At 58.1% G+C, this 19,844-nt stretch overlaps 2 protein-coding genes across 6 annotated transcripts in view; both read right to left on the reverse strand.

Annotated features, from left to right (window-relative positions):
* CACNA1G (calcium voltage-gated channel subunit alpha1 G) overlaps positions 1-5,562 on the reverse strand; it is a 66,648-nt gene extending 61,086 nt beyond the window's left edge. For 4 of the 5 annotated variants that reach the window (XM_049772832.1, XM_049772837.1, XM_049772817.1 and 1 more), the window contains exon 1: positions 5,101-5,561. In XM_049772832.1, the coding sequence (XP_049628789.1) occupies positions 5,101-5,333 (233 nt within the window). In that variant the 5' untranslated portion in view covers positions 5,334-5,561. Of the gene's footprint in view, positions 1-5,100 lie in introns of all 5 variants that reach the window. The other variant, XM_049772843.1, reaches the window with a different exon arrangement.
* Positions 5,563-11,150: 5,588 nt separating this feature from the next.
* On the reverse strand, positions 11,151-18,675 carry SPATA20 (spermatogenesis associated 20). Its single transcript, XM_049772810.1, has 16 exons — positions 18,599-18,675; positions 18,300-18,482; positions 18,143-18,207; positions 17,872-18,026; positions 17,649-17,792; positions 17,354-17,555; positions 16,984-17,114; positions 16,781-16,885; positions 16,577-16,651; positions 16,251-16,460; positions 15,954-16,146; positions 15,388-15,556; positions 14,617-14,828; positions 12,589-12,788; positions 11,441-11,521; positions 11,151-11,318 (listed from the first exon to the last, which is right to left on the reverse strand). Exons 1-16 carry the CDS (start codon positions 18,673-18,675, stop codon positions 11,151-11,153), a joined length of 2,370 nt encoding a protein of 789 aa, XP_049628767.1.
* Between the last annotated feature and the right edge of the window lie 1,169 nt (positions 18,676-19,844).

Genomic DNA, 19,844 nt, shown 5'->3' on the forward strand with positions numbered 1-19,844 from the left:
CCTGTAGAAGGTGGGGAGTTCTCCTGGGGAGAGACCCTGACACCTCTTGGCACTGATTCCTCCATGTGACAGTCACCCAGCATGTGCCTCGGCCCCCGTGCTGAGGGAGCAACACTTGGGCACATTTTATATCGCCTGCAGAGCCTCGAGTACTGCCCAGCATGTAGCAGATAATCAATACTTGAGAAGAATGAATGAATGAGTGAGCGAATCAATCTGTCTCTGCCCAGAAGTCAGATGAATGTTGCCATTCATGCTTTCTGTCCTTATTTGCCTCAACAACAAGGCACTGCTGGAGAAACGAGGGCAGAAGGGATACCAGAAGGGAGCAGACTTTCCTTACATCTAGAGGGTCCCCAAATAATACCCCCCATCTTAACTGAACTATGGAAGCCTCTTTGCAAGACATGCCTTTGCCATTCAGCTTATTCCCGAGTATATCTGCCTGTTCTCTCCCTCTTCTCTACAGGAAATGGGCAGGAAACATCTAGGCACAGAAAAATGAGGGACAGTCTGAACTAAGAAATAATGAGTGGGGGTTAGGGAGGGTCTTTCACCCTTCCCAGGGTAAGGCTTGTTTCCTTGGTAACATGGCCGTATGTCACTGTGTGATGTTCCCCTGTTGCTATAACAACGGAAGGATGTGTCACTAGGTGGTGTGGATCTGTTGCTATGGTAACTAAGGGACCACCCCCCCATCACATATGAACTCCCCCTGCTCAGGTTACTGTCTTATCCTCATCTAGGGCAGGGGAAACAAGGAGACCCACAGGTTATCAGGTTGAGAAGAACCATGTGACAAATCCCCATGACAACCAAGGGATGGGGGACACTGGTTGCCATAGTGACTATGATAGACCTGTGCAGTCACATGTCTACTGTTGCCATGGTGACTGTCCGGGCTGGAGTGGATCCTAAAGGGGGAAGGGGTAAGAGAGGGGAGGATCTTTCTTCGCACAACCCACCTTCAAAAGCAGAAGGGGATATGAGGGACCTTACTTCCACCCCTCCTCTTCTCGATGCCGGAGAGAGAACTGGAGCATGTTATCTACACGACTGAGCTGAGTCCGTAGGGCTTTGGCCAGAGCCCCTGCCTGGCCTGGCATGGGAAGGGAGGAGGAGGTGGGGAGAGGAGGGCAAGCAGCAGGACTGGGGCAGGGCTAAGAAGAGGGCTAGGTTCCCCCAATTCCCAAAGCCTGGGATCCTGAAACTGAGGAGCATCTGGGAGGAAAGGAGCCTGAACCTTGGACACCCCCCCACCCCCACCTCCATTTCCTAGATAGGGAGGTAGCTGGATCTTGTCTCCCCCCTGTCCCCCGCAGAGAGGCGAGAGGCTGGTGTCTCAGGGCATCCCCAGGGGGGGTGCGATAGCAGCACAGCTGGTGCTCGGGAGGCTAAAAGGGGATTCCCCGGAGGAGCCCCCCCTCCTACGAGCCATTTCCCAGTGGTCTCCCGGCCGCCCGCTCCAGCGTGTGGGTGTGTGGGGAGAGGTTTCCAGCCGAACTGAAAACTGAAGCCGAAGCAAGGCAGCCGGCCCCACCCAGAGAGACTGAGACAGAGGCATGGAGCCGGCTGCCCGCTGGAATCTTCGGGAGGGGAAATAGGCCAGAAATCTGATTCAGAAGTCTGTGACTGTGTGTGCGTGCGCTGCGCGTGTGTACAGCTGTGTCTGTCGCCATCCTGGCTGGGGTGAGAGCAGGCGAGGGGTGAGGGGGGCTGGGTGGGGGTGATTCCAGGAGTGGCTCCAATTGGCACTGTGGGTGTTGGGGAGTCCCCCAAAAGTTGGGCCGAGTAGAATGGGTCTGCTGCTCCTGGCCTTCTGGCCCAGTTCACTCCAGAGCATCAGCCCTTCCCCCCCCAAGAGCCCCTTATAAGGATCTGGAGCTGGAAAAAGAGGGGCTAGCCTAGGTGAGGAGCCAGGGAGGCGCCCCCCAGGCTCTCAGGTTAGAAAAAGAGGCACACTTGGGACCCTGGGACAGTGGCGAGGAAGGCCCCTCCTCTGCAGACACACACACACACTAGACACGCACAGTGACGCAGCCACACACACAACACTCACTTCTGGAAGCCATTAGGAATCCTGCCGCTTAGGCCTCCCCTACTCCTCCCCCCACTCCTGGCAGGCTCCCCTCTCCCCCTCTGGCCCCCCTCCCACTCCCCCTCTCGGCATCCCAAATGCCAGCCTGTGATTTCCAAATGAGAAAAAGCTGTGCTGGGCTCTGAGCTTGGAGAAACTCCTACACAAACTTCCAGATGTGACACAGCAGCCGGAGGGGAGGCTCAGGATCTCCTTCCCGGGAGGGGCCTGCGCCCTCACACTTGAAGAAACACACACTGCAAAGTTCAACGCACACCCCCAAACCCCAGGACACAGCGGGAGGGGCCTCTGGCTCCTGAAACTGTCAAGGAATGTCCTGTCTCCCCCAAACCAAAATACGCATTTCGGAGAGCCCTTCCTCTTTTCCAGTCCCCCGCCTCCTCCTCCAACACACACACACACACACACACACACACACACACACACACACACACACACACCTACATACATGGAAGCATACATAAGCACACATAGGCACGCATATACACACAAGCACACACATACAAGCACACACATGCAGACTAGACACACATGCGTAACCACACATAGGCATTCAATAGACACATAAGACAGACACACACACATGTAAAGGCATACAGAGACACAGACACACAGAGACACACCTCACTACTATTTGGTCTATATCTCCTCTTAGGAAACTAGGTCTTTGAAAGGTTAAGGGGGTGAGGGTGAAGAGTCCCAAGAATCTAAGCAGCCTTAGAGAGTTGGGGGCACATATCCTTAGCCTCTTTCTTTTACTTAAGCTCACAGGTGCAGAGAAAGCTGGGAGCCAGGAGAGGCCTTACAGGTATGAAAAAGAAAAGGAAAGAGCAGGGCCCAGGACTCGGTTCGGTTCGGACTCTGGTAATGAAGACAGGTTTCCTTGGACCCTCGAGGGGGAAGTGAGGCAGGGGCACAGCTCAGCAGCCCCTTTGCCCAAAAAATGGTTCTCAGCCCAGCCTCAGCCAAGCCTGGCGCAGTGTTTTGTACAGCCCCAGAATGCCAGGAAGCCCCGCGACCCAGAGAGAAGCCAAGGGGAGCATCTCAGCCCCTATCACTTCCCTCATGCCAGCTCTCTCCTCTTCCCCTCCTAGAAGCCCCTAAGAAAGGACCCAGCCCCCAGATCAGCCTCTGGCATCTGGAGCTAGGGCAGACCCAGAGAAGCTAGCCCAGAGGTGTGGGTTTTATGTGGGGAGAGGGTCAAAGAGGAGAGATGGGAAACTGGCTCTATACCCCGAAACCTGAGAAGGAGATGAGACAGGCACTGTCCCCACACAGGGAGATGGTGAATGGTTAGGAATGAGGAGATCCCACATTATCTCCCATCTCCATTTCTGCCATGGAGAAAGGGGGTCAAAACCTGAGAGATGTCTAATTCCGCTGGTGCCCAGACCTCTGAGCAGCTGACCCCTTTGTGCAGAGAAGAAGGAAGGACCAGTGGCTGGTGGGAGGGTGTGAGAAAGGGGCTTCCCAAAGACCCATAGGGTGTAGAGAAGGGGATTGGGGGGCCCAAGCTCACATCCCTGCTCTGCGCACTAGAGGCAGCAGAGCTGCAGAGCGAGGGCGGCCCCAAGCTCCCCTCCTTTCTCCAGAGCAGAGTCCCGCCTGGGCTCTGGTTAGAGTCTTGGGGTCCAAGGGAGACCTCGGACTTCTCACCCTGGCACCAGGAGCACCTCAGAGCAGGCAGGAAGTAGCCCAGAGCTGGCCCTGATGTGCGCCTCCCACCCCTTCCCTTCCAGCAGCCAGTGCTGGACCCACCCAGGCAGTCTGGAGCCCCGCATCCTAGCCAGCTTTGTGCTAGGGGCTGAGGGGGAGAGGCCATGAGGATGAGGACGCAGGGTTTCCCCCTCCAGACCAGACAGAGGGCAGGGGGGCTGAACTCTGACTGTCTCCCTGGCACATGCCACAACCCATGGCAAGTCGCCTCTCTCTGTGAACCTGCTCCTTCTCACTGTCTCCATAATACTTTTGGGGAAGGCTGCGGGTCTCCCCTACCTGATCTGCCTGGGGCCGCTCAGCATCTTCCATTTTTAAAAGGGAGGGGTCACTTGGATCTGCTTAATCCCACAACCCTCTTCAGCTCCCCTAGCTCTCGCCACAGTCTTTCCCTCCACAAGGAAAAAAAAAATCTAGCACAGAACTCCCCAAGCCAACCTAAAGCACCCCGCATTGAAGGAGGAGTGCGGGAGCAGGGCCCCGTTTTCTGAGCACCCAGCTCTCACCGAAAGGGTCTTTCAGTCACCTCCGGGGGCAGACAGTCCCCCCCCAAACATCTTGTTCTCATTCTGAACCCCTGACATCAGCCGCCGCCGGAATCTCCTTGTTGTGCCTCCAACCCGCGAGTGGGGGTGGGGGGTGAGGACCGGGTCCCGCCCCGCAACATCTCGCCCTGGGTCAGTAACACCCCCTCCTCCGGCCATGGCCTCAAGGACCGTGTGTGTGGGGGGGGGTGGGGATGGAGTCAATCCCCCAGAATCTACCGCAAACTTTGGAACGGGGTGGGGGGGAGCAGGAGGAAAAACCGAGATTGCGGTCTCCCCCTTTTCCCATTCCCCGCAGCTTCCTCTCACCCCACCCCACCCCCCCAAACTCGGAAACCAAACCCCAGCTCGCTCGCTAACGGGCGGAGCAGAGCTCCCAGACTCGCGAAGCTCCCCACATCTGGAGGAGGACGACCCCTCCTCTCCTCCCCTGCCCGCATCTGGAGCGCGTCCAACTGCACGACCGCGGACGCGACGGCTCGCGCCGCCTGGCCCGGATCCCGGCCCCCCCAGGAGCACGGAGGTGTGCGGACCGAGGTGGGGTTCGCCCCGCCTCGGGGGGGGGGTCTCGGCCAGACGGACCCGCACGCGCCTCGGACGCCCCCCAGACCCCCCGCCCGCCTTGCAGCCTCACTTCTTTCCTGCCACTCACCTGGCGCTCTCGGGGCCTCTCTGCTGGGCAGGCCCGCCCCCCTGCAGACCCCGGCCCGGCCGCCGAACCCGGCAGGATATGGGTTACAGACCGTTCGGAGGCACCAGCTCCGCGGGCGGCTGTCCTGGCTCAAGTAGAAGAAAACCACCGGGGCCAGCGCCGGGTAGGGCAGCCCCTCCGCCTCGGAGTCCGCGCTGCCCGGGTCCTTCTCCGGCGACCCCGGCCCCGGCCGGCCCCCGGCCCCGGACAGGTCATTTTGCTGCGGGAAGCTCCGGGGCTGTCCCGACTCCTCGGCGCCCGCTCCATCCTCGTCCTCGTCCATCCTCTGGCCAGCCGGGGGGCCCCGGGGCGGTCGCGAGAGGGGCGCTCGGAGGTCGCCCCTCAGAGGAGGTATCCTCACGCAAGCGGGGGGCCCCGGCGGGGACGCATCTGGGGAGCTTTAGGGCGCAGGCTGAGCCCCCGGGAGGGCCAATTCAGCCCCGTTCCCCCTGCCCGCAGGGGCATGCTGCCCGCGGGGCGCCGGGGCGCAGGGAAGTCCCGTCTGGCTCGAGCCCCGTTTTCCCCCAGAGGCCCCGGGTCCCCCCTTTCCCCCGGGCCAGCCGGCGGGCTCCCCCTCACTTTGTTCCGGCTTCTTCGCTTCGCGCCCAGGCTCCGATCGCCCGATTCGGCGCTACCTTCGGCGAAGCGGCCCCGAGAGGAGGAGGAGGAGGAGGAGGACGGGGGGCGGAGGGCTGGGGGGTGGCCTGGGGAGGGGCACCCCCTCTTTCCGCGGCGCAGCTGGAGCCGGATCTAAGGGGTCAGCATCGTCCCGGCTCCGCGCCAGAGGCGGCGGGGAGGAGGGGAGGCGCGGGGCGGGGAGGAGGGATCTCTTCGGGGGTGGGTTTGGAGGGGGTGGGGGGCGGCTCCTTCCTCCGCCCCGCCGCGGGCTTACGGTCGGTCCAGGAGGGGCGGGGAGACGGTGGGGGGCCGTCCCGGGAGGAGGGCTGGAGGCGGAGATGCCGCCGCCGCGGGTGCAGCCACTGCCGTAGCTGTCGCCGGCGCCACCGCCTGCCTCCTTCTCGAGCCGAGCCGCGGAGCCAGCGAGCGAGCGAGCGAGCGGGCGGGCGGGCGGGCGAGCGAGCGGCGAGGAGCCCGGCGCACACCACAGCTGGATCCCTCACTCCAACTTCAAGCCTCGGCCCCGCCTCCCCCCGCCAGCCCGGCGCCCAATCGCCGCGCGCCGCCGGCCCCGAGTCGCGCGCCCATTGGCCAGCCGCCGTGGCGCACAGTGCGGGCGGGGCGCGCGGGCCAGAGCCACAGCTGGAATCCGCTTCCCACCCCGAAGCGCAGCGCCGCCCCTCGCCCCGGGTCCGCGCCCCGAGGCCAGAGCCAATTAGACGGCTCCCCCAGACCGAACCCACTTTCCCATTGGCCACCGAGGTCCCTGGGACTCCCAGAAGGGGTGCCCCGGGGAATCGGAGTATTGAATAGGTGTGGGGGGGGTCCCCAAAATAGCCCCGTTTAGGGTCCTGAAACCTTCTTTGTCCATTGCCCCCCAAATTGGACCACAGCCGGAAGGCGGGGTTCCGTCCTGGGCGGGCTTGCAGAAAAGGAGGGAGGCCGCGTGCTGGGGTGTGAGGTCTGGGACCCGGCTCTCTACTGTTTTCCCCCCACCATCTCACCCCTAACGCTAAGATGCTGGGGAGCCGGATAGAGGTGAGGCGCGGAGTAGAAAGAATGTCCCACGGACTGGGTTTCAGGCCAGGCCGGGGAGGGGTCCTGGCTTTGGGGGAGCAGACAGACACGGAAAGGCCAGGGCAGCAAGGTTTGGGCGTGGGTTCCGGCTTGTTGGGTTCGCGCCCGGCTCCACTTCTGCAACTTCCAGCCTGACCTTCTCACCCCAACCCGCCGTGCCTGACCCGGCCAACGTGGATGGCGGCTGTTTCTGACCTTCCTCTCATGAAGTGTGGACCCCATGCTTGCTCGCGGGGTGAAGGGTGGGGGGCTTCGCACTTGAACACGTGGTGCCAGTGCCTGTGACCCACACCGAGAGAGAGAGAGAGAGAGAGAGAGAGAGAGAGAGAGAGAGAGAGAGAGAGAGAGAGAGAGAGAGAGAGAGAGAGAGAGAGAGAGAGAGAGAGAGAGAGAGAGAGAGAGAGAGAGAGAGAGAGAGAGAGAGAGAGAGAGAGAGACTGCAGTGAAGGGACCCGCGAAGGGAAGGGCGGCTGGCTGGCTGGCTGGCTGGCGACGGTGGTAGTGGCGTGGCAGGAACGAGCTGCAAAAAAAATCGCGCCAAATCTTGACTCCGTGCCTCAGTTTCTCTCTGTCTCTCTCACTCGCTCCTTGAAGGCTTAGTGGGGAGGAAGCTGCTCTCCGAGCGTGCACCCCCTTACCCACTGGGACCAGGTCTTCGAGGGGGGCTGAGGCGCGCGCGCGCGTAATTACGCACGCAAGCGCAGACCCCCTGGCCTTCGCCCCTTCTCACCTTTCCCTCAGCTCATTCTGCTCCAGCTTCCCCTCGCTGACAGAGCCTCCCCCCCAAAAGCTATGTCTGTTCCTGGGGTGCTGTGGACCAGGGATGGGGGGGGGGCGATTGGGGACAACACGTCTGGCGATCCTGGCCCATCCTCTGAGGGAGGTGGACGCGGTGGATGGAACCAAGCAGGTCAGTTCCTCCTCAAGGGACTTAGGGGCGCTGACGCCACTGCGGTGCAGGCCTGAGGGACGGGCCGATGACTTACAGCCCCCCCCCCCAACCCTCCGACTATCCCGGCGCTCGCTGTCTCTCTAGGCGGCGCCACCCACGCAGCCCCCGCGCGCCGCCCGCCGTGAGGGTTTTGCGCGTCTGCGCTCGCTTGCTTCCCGGGGCGGCTTGTCTTGGCTTGGCGGGAGGGCGCAGAGCGGCTGCAGCACCGTCGCCTCCCCACTGCTGGGCTGCTGCCCTTTCGCCCAAATCCGGGCCCCGAATTGTGCAAATGAGGCCGGGTTCATTTGCATTTCATGCTAATGAGCTGCTCCCTTCGGTGCCTCTCGCTCCTGGCGGGAGTCTTTTTTTTTTTTTTTTTTTTTTTTTTTTTGCTCTCATTCCGCGCTGCGCTCGAGTCTTGAACTCGCAGCCCTCTTCTGGGAGAGGGGAGGGGGGGTCTATTTATGGTTTGCTCCACGTGTCTGACACCTCCTTTCCCTCCCGCCGGTCCTCAGTCTGCCGCTTGGACTATCTGCCTTTCTTTCCTGGGATTAGATGGGGGGTAGCGAGGTCCTCCGGGCTGGCTGCTGGAAGCTGGTGACACTCATCACCCCAACTCATGGCACAGGCAGAAATGAGGCCAGAGAGGTTTGCCCAACCCAAATGGGCAGGTTCCACGGCTGTCAGGAGGCCCCCATATCTTCATCCATCATCCTGGCCACCCCTGTCTCTTGGCTGAACTCTGTTCTAAAACATGCCCCTGGAAGAAGGAGGGGGCTCACACCATCTGGACCAATTGAAAACCGAATTAGTTAGCTTCTGGGCTTGGGGGACCTGTCTCACAAAGCATTCTGATCCGTGGGCGACTCTTTCCCCCCCGATCCTCAGCACCCCTAGCTCCAGTGGGAGACCTATGGGATGGGGGGGATAGGTTAGCAATGCTGTTAGTTTGAGGGGTCTGGGGAAGGGGCAACAGGGCCCAGAGAGAAGTCAATGGCAGCCAGGAAGTAGTCTAGCTGTCTCACCTCCAGTATCATCTCCTCGGAGGTGCATCTTTCCATAATATTGCACTGCTTACTAATCTGGGCTTTGGTTGAAAGACAGGTTTCTGTTCGTAATGAAATGCTCTAGGATCTGTGCTCTCTGTGGGCAGGGCCTGTGCTCTTGTTGTGCCCAGGGCCTAGGCTAGAGTTTAGTCGGTGCTTATTCAACCTGTACTTGTAGATTGGTTAACTCAAGTGGGGAGGGAAATGAGAGGATAAGAAATTCCTTCCTCTCCTTACACCTCAGTTTAAAGTGCTCCCAACAAGCACCACCTGAAATGACTTTCACAGAACTAGGACTAGCCGTTGAACACTGCCTGGTATGACCCCAAAACCGTGTGTGTGTGCCCCAGACCATGTATGTGTATGTGCTTGATGTGACCCCAAAATCATGTGTGTGTACTTGGTATGACCCCAAAAACATGAGTGTGTGCCCAAAGCCGTGTGTGTGTGTGTGTGTGTGTGTGTGCCTGGTGTGACCCCAAAACCGTGTGTGTGTGTGTGTGTGTGTGTGTGTGTGTGTGTACACATATCCTCTTAGGTCTCATCTGGGTTTGAGAAGACCCCCTTTCCTATAGACCCTGCTCAGTTCTTTTCTCTTTCATCAGCTGCCCCACTCCCACATTTTTACACATTCCTCAGGCAATATTCCTCTTTGTCATGTTCAACTCAGAGATGACAGAGTCCCATTCTGTCACTTCAAAGTAATGGGTGGTAGTTGCCCCAGTCTTCAGACAGGATAACAGGTTCTGTGAGATGAAGTTACTTAAATGATTGCTCAAACCTACAGGCTCCATGTCCAATGGTCCTGGAACCTGAAGGGCTCAGGAAAAGCAGCTACAGATGGAAAATCCCACATCTGAGGAGCACTTAACCTTTACTCTGTAAGCACCTAACCAGGAGGTGACTTTAAGGCCCCATCACCTTCCTCGAGCCTGCTTACCAGAACCCTTTTGTGAAACTCCTGCCCAATTCTTTCAGGGAGAGCAGAAGGAAGACCGGCTTGAGAGATGACAGTCACCTCCTAGAGTTGCCAAGCCATAGTGGTTCTTATTGTCCTCTCCATACCTCATAAAGAACCTGAAGTGATGACCAGTCTTAGGTTAATTTCTTGCCTTCTCTGGGTCTGGGATATTGATTCATCTGGGGCAAAAGGTCCCTGCCTTGCTGTCCCATAACAAGGGGTGACAGACATGAGGGCAATGCAAATTGTCCAGACTATTTCACAGCCAGCGCTGAGGCTGCCAAAAAGGCCACCTGTGCTCCCCACTTTTTGCCATGCTCCACCCGTCCCTGTCATCCCCCATAGCCTTGGCTTCACTTGCCCAGCCTCAGACTTCCTGGCAAGGCAGAACAGGCTCCAGGCAGAAAGGGCCAGCTGACCTTGTTGGCCAGAGCCCCAGGCCCCTCCAGATGGGCTGGTGGCTTGCGCCAAGCGAGCCAGCCAGTCCCAGTGACCGTGTGTGGGCATGGTCCTGAGTGGACCTTGCAACAACTTGGCCCAGTCTCTTGGCCTGCTCTTCTCTATATTGACATCCTGTCCCCTATAAGTGAGGCCTTCACTCTGGTCTCCTTGCTGGTACATCCTCTGCCCAACTCTGTGGCTTGGTTCTGGGGTTCTTGGGAGTGCCAGGCACAAGGCAGCAGGAAGCTCCTTCCTTTCCTCCACACTTGCCCATTGTCACCTATCCATGTTCTTAAAGGTGCATTTTCCTGTCTCCTCCCCCAGTGGGGTTTCTGTGGCTTGTAAAGATGTGGGGGCAAGGCTATGATTTGTGAGCCTCTCCCCAGACTGAGGGTATAGGAGGTGCCACCAGAAAGGGACTGGCCCTGCAGCTTGAAGGACCTAGCTATAGATAAAGGCCTGGAATCTCAGGGACACTCTAGGAATTGGCCAGGGTGGGAGCAGGGAAGATTTGCAGAGGTCATATTCCATCTTGAAGAAGTTGGAAGCTGGGTTCCGGATGGATGGGATACCCCAAAAGAAATCACTTTGATTCTGTTAACAGTGACTCCACCAGGTCCTTAGAGCATGTGCAAATGTGAAAAACCCAAAAATTCCTCTAAGAATTTGCCTCTCCCCTAGCTAAAAAAAGGAGAACCCCTACAAAACATATAGGAGAAAGGACAGCCCTCCTATCCTGTGCAAGCCATTCTCAACCTCATTCCTGGTGGTTATGATTGATTCCCCATCCTGCATTTTATTTTTTTCCTGGGGCCAGGAATGGTGACAGGGATCCCAAGAAAGAGCCCTACAAGGTGGAGATCTAAGTTCCCACGGGACGCTGTTAGGTTTATTTCTGCCCATCAGGAGGCAGAAGGGATGAGGCCTGGGGGTGGCCATAGGTTCAGCAGGGCCCTGCAGATTTCCAGTCTCGTTTTTTGGAGAAGCTCTTCATTGGGCTCCAGCCTCAGAAGGACCAGGCAATCTCTAATGGAGCATTTTGCGTAGCTCGCAGGGCTCCGTGATAGGCATGGAACAGCTCTGGTTCTCATACACGTAGGCAGTGGCACGGTCCTCCTGCCTCCGCAGCGTGGACAGGAAGGGCAACTGGCGGGAAAGGAAGCTGCAGGGGTCCCCGTCAGCCAGAATCAGCACCTGGGGGAGAGGGATCACCTGGTGGTGGTGGGGTCCTAACAGGGCTCATCGGTTTCTCTGAATAGGCAGGAGGTAATCCACAGATGGGAGGGGACAGCAGGCAGGGGGCAGCCTGGACACACCTTGTTGGGGACGTAGACTGAGTGTACGCACTGCAGCAGGGCCTTGGTGTCCTTGGCCTGCGGGTCTCCACAGATCACCACCTGACCCAGAGAGGAGAGCCACTTAGTTCCAAGTGCAGGGTTCTACCCATATCCAGAGCAGAGCCCAAAGCACTGCTGGTGAGCAATCACCCATTCACTGCTTGGCAAGGGAGAGTATGTATGCATAAACATGCACACACATATGCACATATGCATGGGGACTCAAGGAACTATGTCATACAGTGTGGAGGCACATATAGGGAACAGACCCCCACCACATATAAAGAACAAGATACATTAAAGACAGACTTCCCCCCAAAGCCACAGACACTTATACACATAGAGGCAGATATACCTGCAAACACACACAGAGAAATAATTACACAGGCACATAAACACTTGCACATAGGTTTACACCTGTACATATCTGCAAGTTGGCACACCTACACCCAATATCTTCACACACACACCTGCACACCTGACAGAGCATACTACTCCACATACATACATATGTAGGCAAGTGCATTCACTCTTCTTCCCATGCATATAACCTCACACTTCAGGGACCCACATACAGGTGAGCACCCACCTGCACTTCCAACAGTCCCACTAACTACACCCAGAGGGGTAGAGTGACACACCATTTTACCATAGGGACCCCTATCTGCCTGCTCCCAACTCTGAGTGCCCCTACAGGAGGCCCTACTCAGACACAGCTGCATCCTGTGATACAGACACACTGGTCTAACAAAAGGTCTCACATGGGCCCGGAGAGATAGCACAGCGGCGTTTGCCTTGCAAGCAGCTGATCCAGGACCAAAGATGGTTGGTTCGAATCCCGGTGTCCCATGTGGTCCTCCCCGTGCCTGCCAGGAGCTATTTCTGAGCAGACAGCCAGGAGTAACCCCTGAGCAACACCGGGTGTGGCCCAAAAACCAAAAAAAACAAAAACAAAAACAAAACAAAAACCACACACACACACACAAAAAACCAAAAGGTCTCACAGAGCCACCTGCACAAACTCAGAGACGACTCCACATTCACAGACAGGGCGCATCCCCAGGTACTTTAGCTGATAACGCCACAGTGGCCCAGCTTCCTCCCCACAAAATGTAGCCCAAGCCCACCTGCTTGAGGGTCTGCTGGTACACAGAGAGGGCACGGACCATCTCGGGGAGCGCCACAGGGACCCGACGCATGCGCTCAGAGAAGGCCGTCAGCAGGCACACACACTTGTCCAGCCAGTCCTTGTGGCCCGTGAAGCCGTGAAGTCTGAGTAGGTTGTGGGCCGACACCGAGTTGCCACTGGGCTCCGGCCCATCCTGGTCTGCAGGACCCAGAGGGGCAGGGGTTGAGTCAGAGTCCTGGGTAGCCAGGAGCCTCAGGCAGGGCTGTCTGTCGCCAGGGCAGAGGAGGAGCCTGTTTCCCCCTCTACAGGCAGGGAAGCCTCTGTTGTTTCATCTGCAGGCTCCTCCACACCCCGTGCCCCCTGGGCCCAACAGTCATGCCAGGCTGACAGCTCCATTCCTGCCCAGCTAGAGCCAGAGCAGGCAGCAGTCGTGCCTGCCCCTTTCCCCCACCACCTCCCACTGCAAATCCACCCACGAGTCTGCTGGGTCTGCAGCTAGAATAGATCCAACCCTGCCACACCTCCCCACCCCGACTTCCGCCTTGACAGGTCTGTGCCAACAACGGCCTCCTCTGTGGGGGCCCCTGACTGCCCTCAGCAGCCATAGGCTAGTGAGGTTTTAGATCCACTCTAAATCCAACTCAATCAGAATCACTACATCGAGCCGGAGTCATAGCATAGCAGGTTTGCCTTGCACGATGTGATCGATCCCGGTTTGATACCTGGCATCCCAACTGGTCCCCTGAGCGCCAGGAGTGATTTCTGAGCACAGAGCCAGGAGTAACACCTGAGTGCCACTGGGTATGGTAAAAAAAAATCACTATAACTTCAAACCCTCCACTACCAGGCATGTGCCCCTCTCTTCCCTTCTGGTCTCTACCTCACCTTCATTGGGGTACAAGATATCCCTTACAGGCCCCTCTGCTACTCCATGCCCACCTGAGCTCCTACCTGTCCTCCAGCCCCCAAAGAGATGCCACCTGTCTCAGGGCCCCTCTGTCCTCCTGCCTCACTCTCAGGCCCCTTCAGTTGTGCTGCCACTTTCCTGAACACCTACTATGTGGTTGGCCTGTGCCGAAGCCTGTTTGATCCCTGACAGCACTGTCAGAAAACCAGTTCCCATGGGACTTCCAAGTGCTTAGGGGGTGGGGGAAGGAGGTGAAGAGATGGTGGAAGTGGCAGACACTGAAGGGAAGCGCAGGTGCATATCTACCCCTTTAGGGCTTTCACGTGTCACACATTTCAGGCTCTGTGAGGAAAAGACTGAGTCATCCTCTGTCAGTTAGGGCACATCAGTTAACTGCAGCTAAACATTAGCTGATTTAATCGCTAAATGAACCAATCAATAGCTAAATTAATCTCTGCATCAGCCCTGAGTTTGCATGTTAAGGATGGAGATGATGTGGGGCCAGAGCCATAGCACAGTGGGGCAGGGTGCTTGCCTGGCACACAACCTACCTGGGTTTGGTCCCCAGCATCCCATATGGCCCCCCAAGTCCGCTAGGACAGTGCTGAGCTAGGAGTTAGCCCTGAGTACTTCCAGGTGTGTTCCAAAAACCAAAATAAAGAGGGGACGGGAAATGAGGGGCTGGAGCAATAGTACAATGGAGAGGACACACGACTGACACAAATTCAATCCCAAGTACCACATATGGTTCCCCTCCAACTTTCGAGGATTGATCCCTGAGCAGAGCCAGGAGTAAGCCCTGAGCAACACTGAGAACAGAAAGGTGAATACAATAGCCTCCTACATGTGTCCCAGTCCCCAGTGCCACATGGTTTCCTGATAACCACGCGTGGTGGTGGGGAATAGAACTCTACCGACAGAGCCAGGAACAACACGTGGGACCTGCCAGATGTCCCCCCAACAACACTTGTCATGAAGAGGCTTGTCCGGAGCTTCTTGGTTACATGCAGGGGAGACACGATCCCAAGAGACAATCCCATGGCCATTTTGCTGGTGCCCAGCCCTGTGACGCAGTGTGGTGTCTCATGAACCCTTCAAGACACCACATGTCCCACTGACCGTCCTTCAGGCGCAGGGGCAGGCCAGACCCCATCTCAGCCTCGCTGCAGAAGTAGCCGCCACCCCGCGAGTCCCAGAAGAGCCTGTCCTGTGTGTCCTGCAATCTCAGCGCCCACTCGAGCCAAGAGCTCTCCTGCGAGGCCTCATACAGGTCTAGCAGGCCCCGCACTACGAAGGCGTAGTCTTCCAGAAAGCCCCAGCAGGGCGGATTGCTGCAAAGACAGGCATGGGAGAGGGGCTGGGGACAGGACTTGGGTGAGAAGGGCCTGCCTGGAGCTGCTCCTGGGGACATAGCTGGGGATGCAGGTCCCGAGACATGGTGCTATCCTGCCACAGGGTGCTGGGGACCATCTATACCACCGAATAACATCTATCAATCTTAAGTCTCACATACACACGTGTGTTCTGCCACTTTGATCCATACCCCAGGTCCCTGCTTTTAATGTTTTTAGTTTTGGGGGCTACAACTGGCAGTATTTAAGTCTTACTCCTGATTCTACACTCAGTGTTCACTCCCGGCAGGACTCGGGGGACCATATAGGATGCAGGATTTAACCTAGGTCAGCCACCTGCAAGGGAAGAGCTCTGCCTGCTATATTATCTCTCTGTCCCCTTCCATTTTAACCTTGAAAAGCTGCTGGAGGAAAGACCATCCGCCCATTGCCCAGATAAGTGAATGCACCTCAAGGAATTTCGAGCTGGAGAGGGCAGGACCATAGGGAGAAATGACCAGATTTGGGTCTGGGACCTCCAGGGAGACCAGCTTCTCACCTGTATTCCACAGTCCCCCCATTGCCTGCATAGCAGCTTCGCATGAGGCGGCCGCTGGCCACGTCGAACATGTGTCTTTTCAGGAACTTGGCTCCATTGATGGCATAGTTGACTAACTTCTCCATCCCCAGGACAGCCCCGGTCACCGCAAAGCCAGACACCATCAGGCCTGGAGGGGGGACACAGTGGTGGTTTTAAGTGGCTAGAGAAGCCTTTGAGGAAGGCCCTCCCCAACTTCCCCCATCCTAGGGGCTCATAGGGGTGGGGTGACTGATGCTCTTAAACTCAACCTAGGGATGGGGGCTGGAGAGATAGCATGGAAGTCAGGCATTTGTCTTGCATGCACAAGGACGGTGGTTCAAATCCCGGCATCCCATATGAACCCCAGAACCTGCCAGGAGCAATTTCTGAGCACAGAGCCAGGAGCAGCCCCTGAGCGCTGCTGGGTGTAACCTCCCCCCCCCAAAAAAAAAGCTTGACCTAGAGATAGTCTGCCACATGAGGGTGGGGGACCCTAAGAGGGCTAAGTGGATGTAGGGGTGGGCCCCAGGGTGCCCCTCACCTACCATTCCAGGCTGCCAACATCTTGGTGTCCAGGTGTGGCTTTGGCCGGTGCTTGCGGGTCTGGAAGAGCTTCTCCAACCCCGTGTTGAGCAGTAACCGCACAGCTTCCACGTCCAGGCCGAAGCGGGCAGCAGTCAGCTCCAGCGAATAGCGTTCAGTCAGCACATTCAGGCCCTGCAGTTCCCCCGTGAGGTCCTGTGGTGGTGGGGTGGGGGAAATCAGCCTCGTCTGCTGGTCAGTCTCGCTGATCTGGGGGGTTCTGGGGCCCCTCCCTTAGGGAAGCCCCACAGAGTCCCCACCTGGTTGGCACTGATGTTGCCACCCTCTGTGAACCCGTAGTGCTTGATCAGCAGCTGGCCGGAAGTCAGTGGCTCTGTGGCACCTGGCACCGGCTCAGGCAGCAGTTGCTGAATCTCCTTCACTGTCCACAGGTAGAAGGCACCCTCCTTGGGCTTTGTGCCCCGCTCTGGTGGCGAGTCTGCATCTTCGGCACTATAGAAGCCTCCAGACTATGGGGTAAGGGAGGGGAGGAGTGAGCTGGCACCTGCGTCATGATGCAGCAGGGGCCTCGCCACAAATCCCCCCCATACCATCTCCCCCACCCCCGAATCAGGGAGTCACATACCCGGTGATTCAAGTTCCGAACCACATACTGCAGGATACCCTTGGCCACATCACTATAGAACTCGTCGCCCGTGATCTAGGGGGAGTAAGGTGGTTATAAACAGGGGCCCTAGGTCTATGGAGTGTCAGGGTTCCCCCCCTGGAGAGGGTTTCTGGGGGAGAGGCAGTGGAGGAGGTAGCCTGATGGAGTCCAGCCCAGGATCACCTGGAAGGCCTGCGAATAGGCCACCGTGAGTTGTGCCTGGTCATAGAGCATCTTCTCGAAGTGAGGGACGTGCCACTGGCGGTCCGTGGAGTAACGGTGAAAGCCCTGTACCAGGTGGGATGTGGGGGCTAGAGGCCATGGCCCATTTTGGCCCCCATATGTTGACTCTGGCTGTCCCTTCTGGGGAAGGCAGGCCCCCTCACCTGGCCCACATGGTCTCGAATGCCACCATTGGCCATCATTTTCAGGGTGTGCAAGGCCATCTGCTGGGCCCGGGAACCATCCGGGGTGATGCGGTGACTGAGCCAGTAGGAGAGCAGGAAGTTCAATATCACTGTGGGGCCAAGAGCAGATGGGTGAGAGATGGGGTGAGGGCGCTGGATGTGAGAAGTCTTCAGGGTTAGGTGCCTCTTGCCAGCAACAGGCTGGGGTCAACAAGTTCAGGTCAACCCAGAGGTGAAAAGATTGCTGTGGGGTCAGGGTCAGCCAGTAACTGACCGTGAGAGCAGATTTGGCCAAATAGAGGTCAGGGTTCACAAACAGGAGGGGCCATGCAGGTCAGAGGACACTGACCAGGCGTGGGAAACTTGGGGGCCTCAGCAAAGCCACCATATTCCTCATCATAGCCTTCGTCCAGCTGCTGGAAGCAGCGGCTATTCATGATGGCGGCCGAGGGGGGCAGCTGGCGGTCCCCCATGTTGATCTCCGACCTGGCCAGCAGTGCATTGGTGACCCGTTGACTGTTTTCCAGCAGGGTGGTCTTGTTAGTCTTCCACTGCAGGGGACAGGGGCAGACCTGGGGCTCAGTCTCAGGTGTTAGGTGAGGGCCGCCCCCCCCCCATACACACGCTCCCCACAGCAATCATACCTGGTCCTTTATCCTCAGCAAGACTGTGCGGAAACCAATTCGAGTTAGGCCATCCTCAGGGGGGAAGTAGGTGCCCCCCACGAAGGGCTGGAGGCTGGGAGTCAACCACACGTTCATGGGCCAGCCCCCACCACTGCTCGTGGCCTAGAGAGAGAAGACGAGGTGAGGGGCACAGCCTCAGGCAGGGCTCCATGCCCACTCCTGGGGAAGACAGGGCGCCCACCTGCACGAAGGTCATGAACACCTTGTCCACATCTGGCCGCTCCTCCCGGTCTACCTTCACGCTGACAAAGTCCTCATTGAGCAATTGGCTGATCTCTTCATTCTGGAACGACTCCTCTTCCATCAGGTGACACCAGTGACAGGTGGAGTAGCCCACTGGAAAGGGCCAAGGGAAGCCAGTGAAGGGTTGGGGATACAGCCAGGAGGCTCCACACCCAGTTGGTGTTTCTCCATCGAGCGCTCCCTGACCTGAGCCTGACAGTCTGGCTCACCTGAGAGGAATATCGGCTTGTTTTCTCTCCGGGCCTTGTCGAAGGCTTCCTGTCCCCAGGGGTACCTAGTGCAGATGGGAGGGAGGAAAGAAGTGGCACAGACAGGGAGAGGTGAAGGGTGTGGAGGGTAGCTCTGGAAGCCGAGGGGGGCACTCACCAGTCCACGGGGTTGTAGGCATGTTGCAGAAGGTGGGGCGACTTCTCATGGATGAGGCGATTGGGAGCCCTCTGCGTAGTCGCAGACTGGGAGCAGTTGGTTCGACTGGTCTTCCCTCCAGCAGACATGGGCACAGAGCTTGTGACCGTTGCACTGCGGTCCTTGTCCCGGGAGGAGCATCCCCTGGCATAGGCATAGGCAGGAGGGCCAGCAACAAGTGGAGGGGTGTCTCCCCACCCCCAGGCTCACTCAAGTACCCCCTATCCCGCCCAGAAAGCCCCACTCCCTGCCCAGCCCACCTTTCTGAACCACGGGGGAGACCGAGGGATTTGTGCTCCCCCTTATGTTTTTGAGGGGGTGAAGAAAGGTGGCTCATGGGTAGCTCCTTGCCAGATTCGTCTCCCCCAACCTCAAAACCTGGCGATGGAAAGGATGACTGACTGTGAGGTCGAGGGGCCAGTCACAAAGACCAAGAGCTCTCAGGGTTCCATGCCCTGCCCCCACCAGGCCCCTCCCCACAGGGCTCTCTCCGGAGGGGTCTCTGCCACACCTGGCAGTGCCACCTTTGCTCACTGGGTCTCAGAGGGGTTGTTATGCAGGACTCCTGGGTCTGGTCCCAGAAACCATGCTTAAAAAAAAAAAGTGACTCAGGAGTGGAGTCTCAGGGAGCTATGAAAGGAAAATCAATACAAAATTACTCTCACTCAGCACAAGTCACTGGACTTTGGAACTCCCCAGGGAATCAAGCAGGCCCACCCCGTGGGCAGGGGCCTCAAGTCCTAAATCATGGCAGGTCCCTAAAGCTGTAAGGATAGTGACTGCAACAGGCCTTGGCCTGGCTGGACAAAGACCCTTGATACTATCAGCAGTGGAAGTTTAAGGAAGGCTTCCTGGAAGCAGTATCAGAGAACAGAGGGCCTGGGGAAGGGGAGGGAAGAAAAGATCTGGGGGTAGGTCTGCAAAGGGTGGTGGGTTCCAGGTTCTGCTGCATGGGATGGGGGGCTTCCCCCTTCCTGCCACAGACCTGCTTGATCCAGGGAACCTATGGGTCGAGGGACAAGAAGCCGCGGGGAGGTAAGAACTGGAGGCATAGGCCCGCCCGCGTGCCCAGCGGGGCTGCTCCGAGTGGGAGTGGCGGGACGCGCTACTGCGCGCCGCAGCCGTGGGCAAGTGGCGAGCGCCCAGTCCGAGCAGCGGGTCTCCGGCGATGCCGCGCGTCGCGTGTCTGGTCTCCGAGCGCCGCCTGGTGACTGGGCGCGGGATGGTAGGACGACCGGCTCGGGTCTGGGAGGTTGCGGTCTTGGGCTCCAGTTTGGGGGGACTGGGCGCGCTGTCAACCTGCCGCCTGCGGCCCGAGAACTCTCTTGAGGGCCCGGCGGTAGTCTTTGAGGATGCCATGGCCATGGGACGCCGGAGGCTCAGCTCATTTTGTCAAACCATTTTAACATAGGAGGAGGCCACTCGCAGAAGGCATGGTTGGCCCAGCCCCTGCGGCTCTGCGCTCTCACCCTATCTACCCCCTCCAGGAAGCCCGCCCTGAATGCT

Source organism: Suncus etruscus, chromosome 1 (genome assembly GCF_024139225.1).
Source record: "Suncus etruscus isolate mSunEtr1 chromosome 1, mSunEtr1.pri.cur, whole genome shotgun sequence".
NCBI classification, from domain to species: domain Eukaryota; kingdom Metazoa; phylum Chordata; class Mammalia; order Eulipotyphla; family Soricidae; genus Suncus; species Suncus etruscus.

Excerpts from the sequence above, each read along its gene's own strand:
- SPATA20 (XM_049772810.1), bottom strand. The coding sequence starts at position 18,675 with ATGAGCCACCTTTCTTCACCCCCTCAAAAACATAAGGGGGAGCACAAA. Across the intron at positions 18,483-18,598 it reads CTCCCCCGTGGTTCAGAAAG|GGGATGCTCCTCCCGGGACA; the intron begins GTGGGCTGGGCA and ends TGCCTATGCCAG. Across the intron at positions 18,208-18,299 it reads GCCTACAACCCCGTGGACTG|GTACCCCTGGGGACAGGAAG; the intron begins GTGAGTGCCCCC and ends CATCTGCACTAG.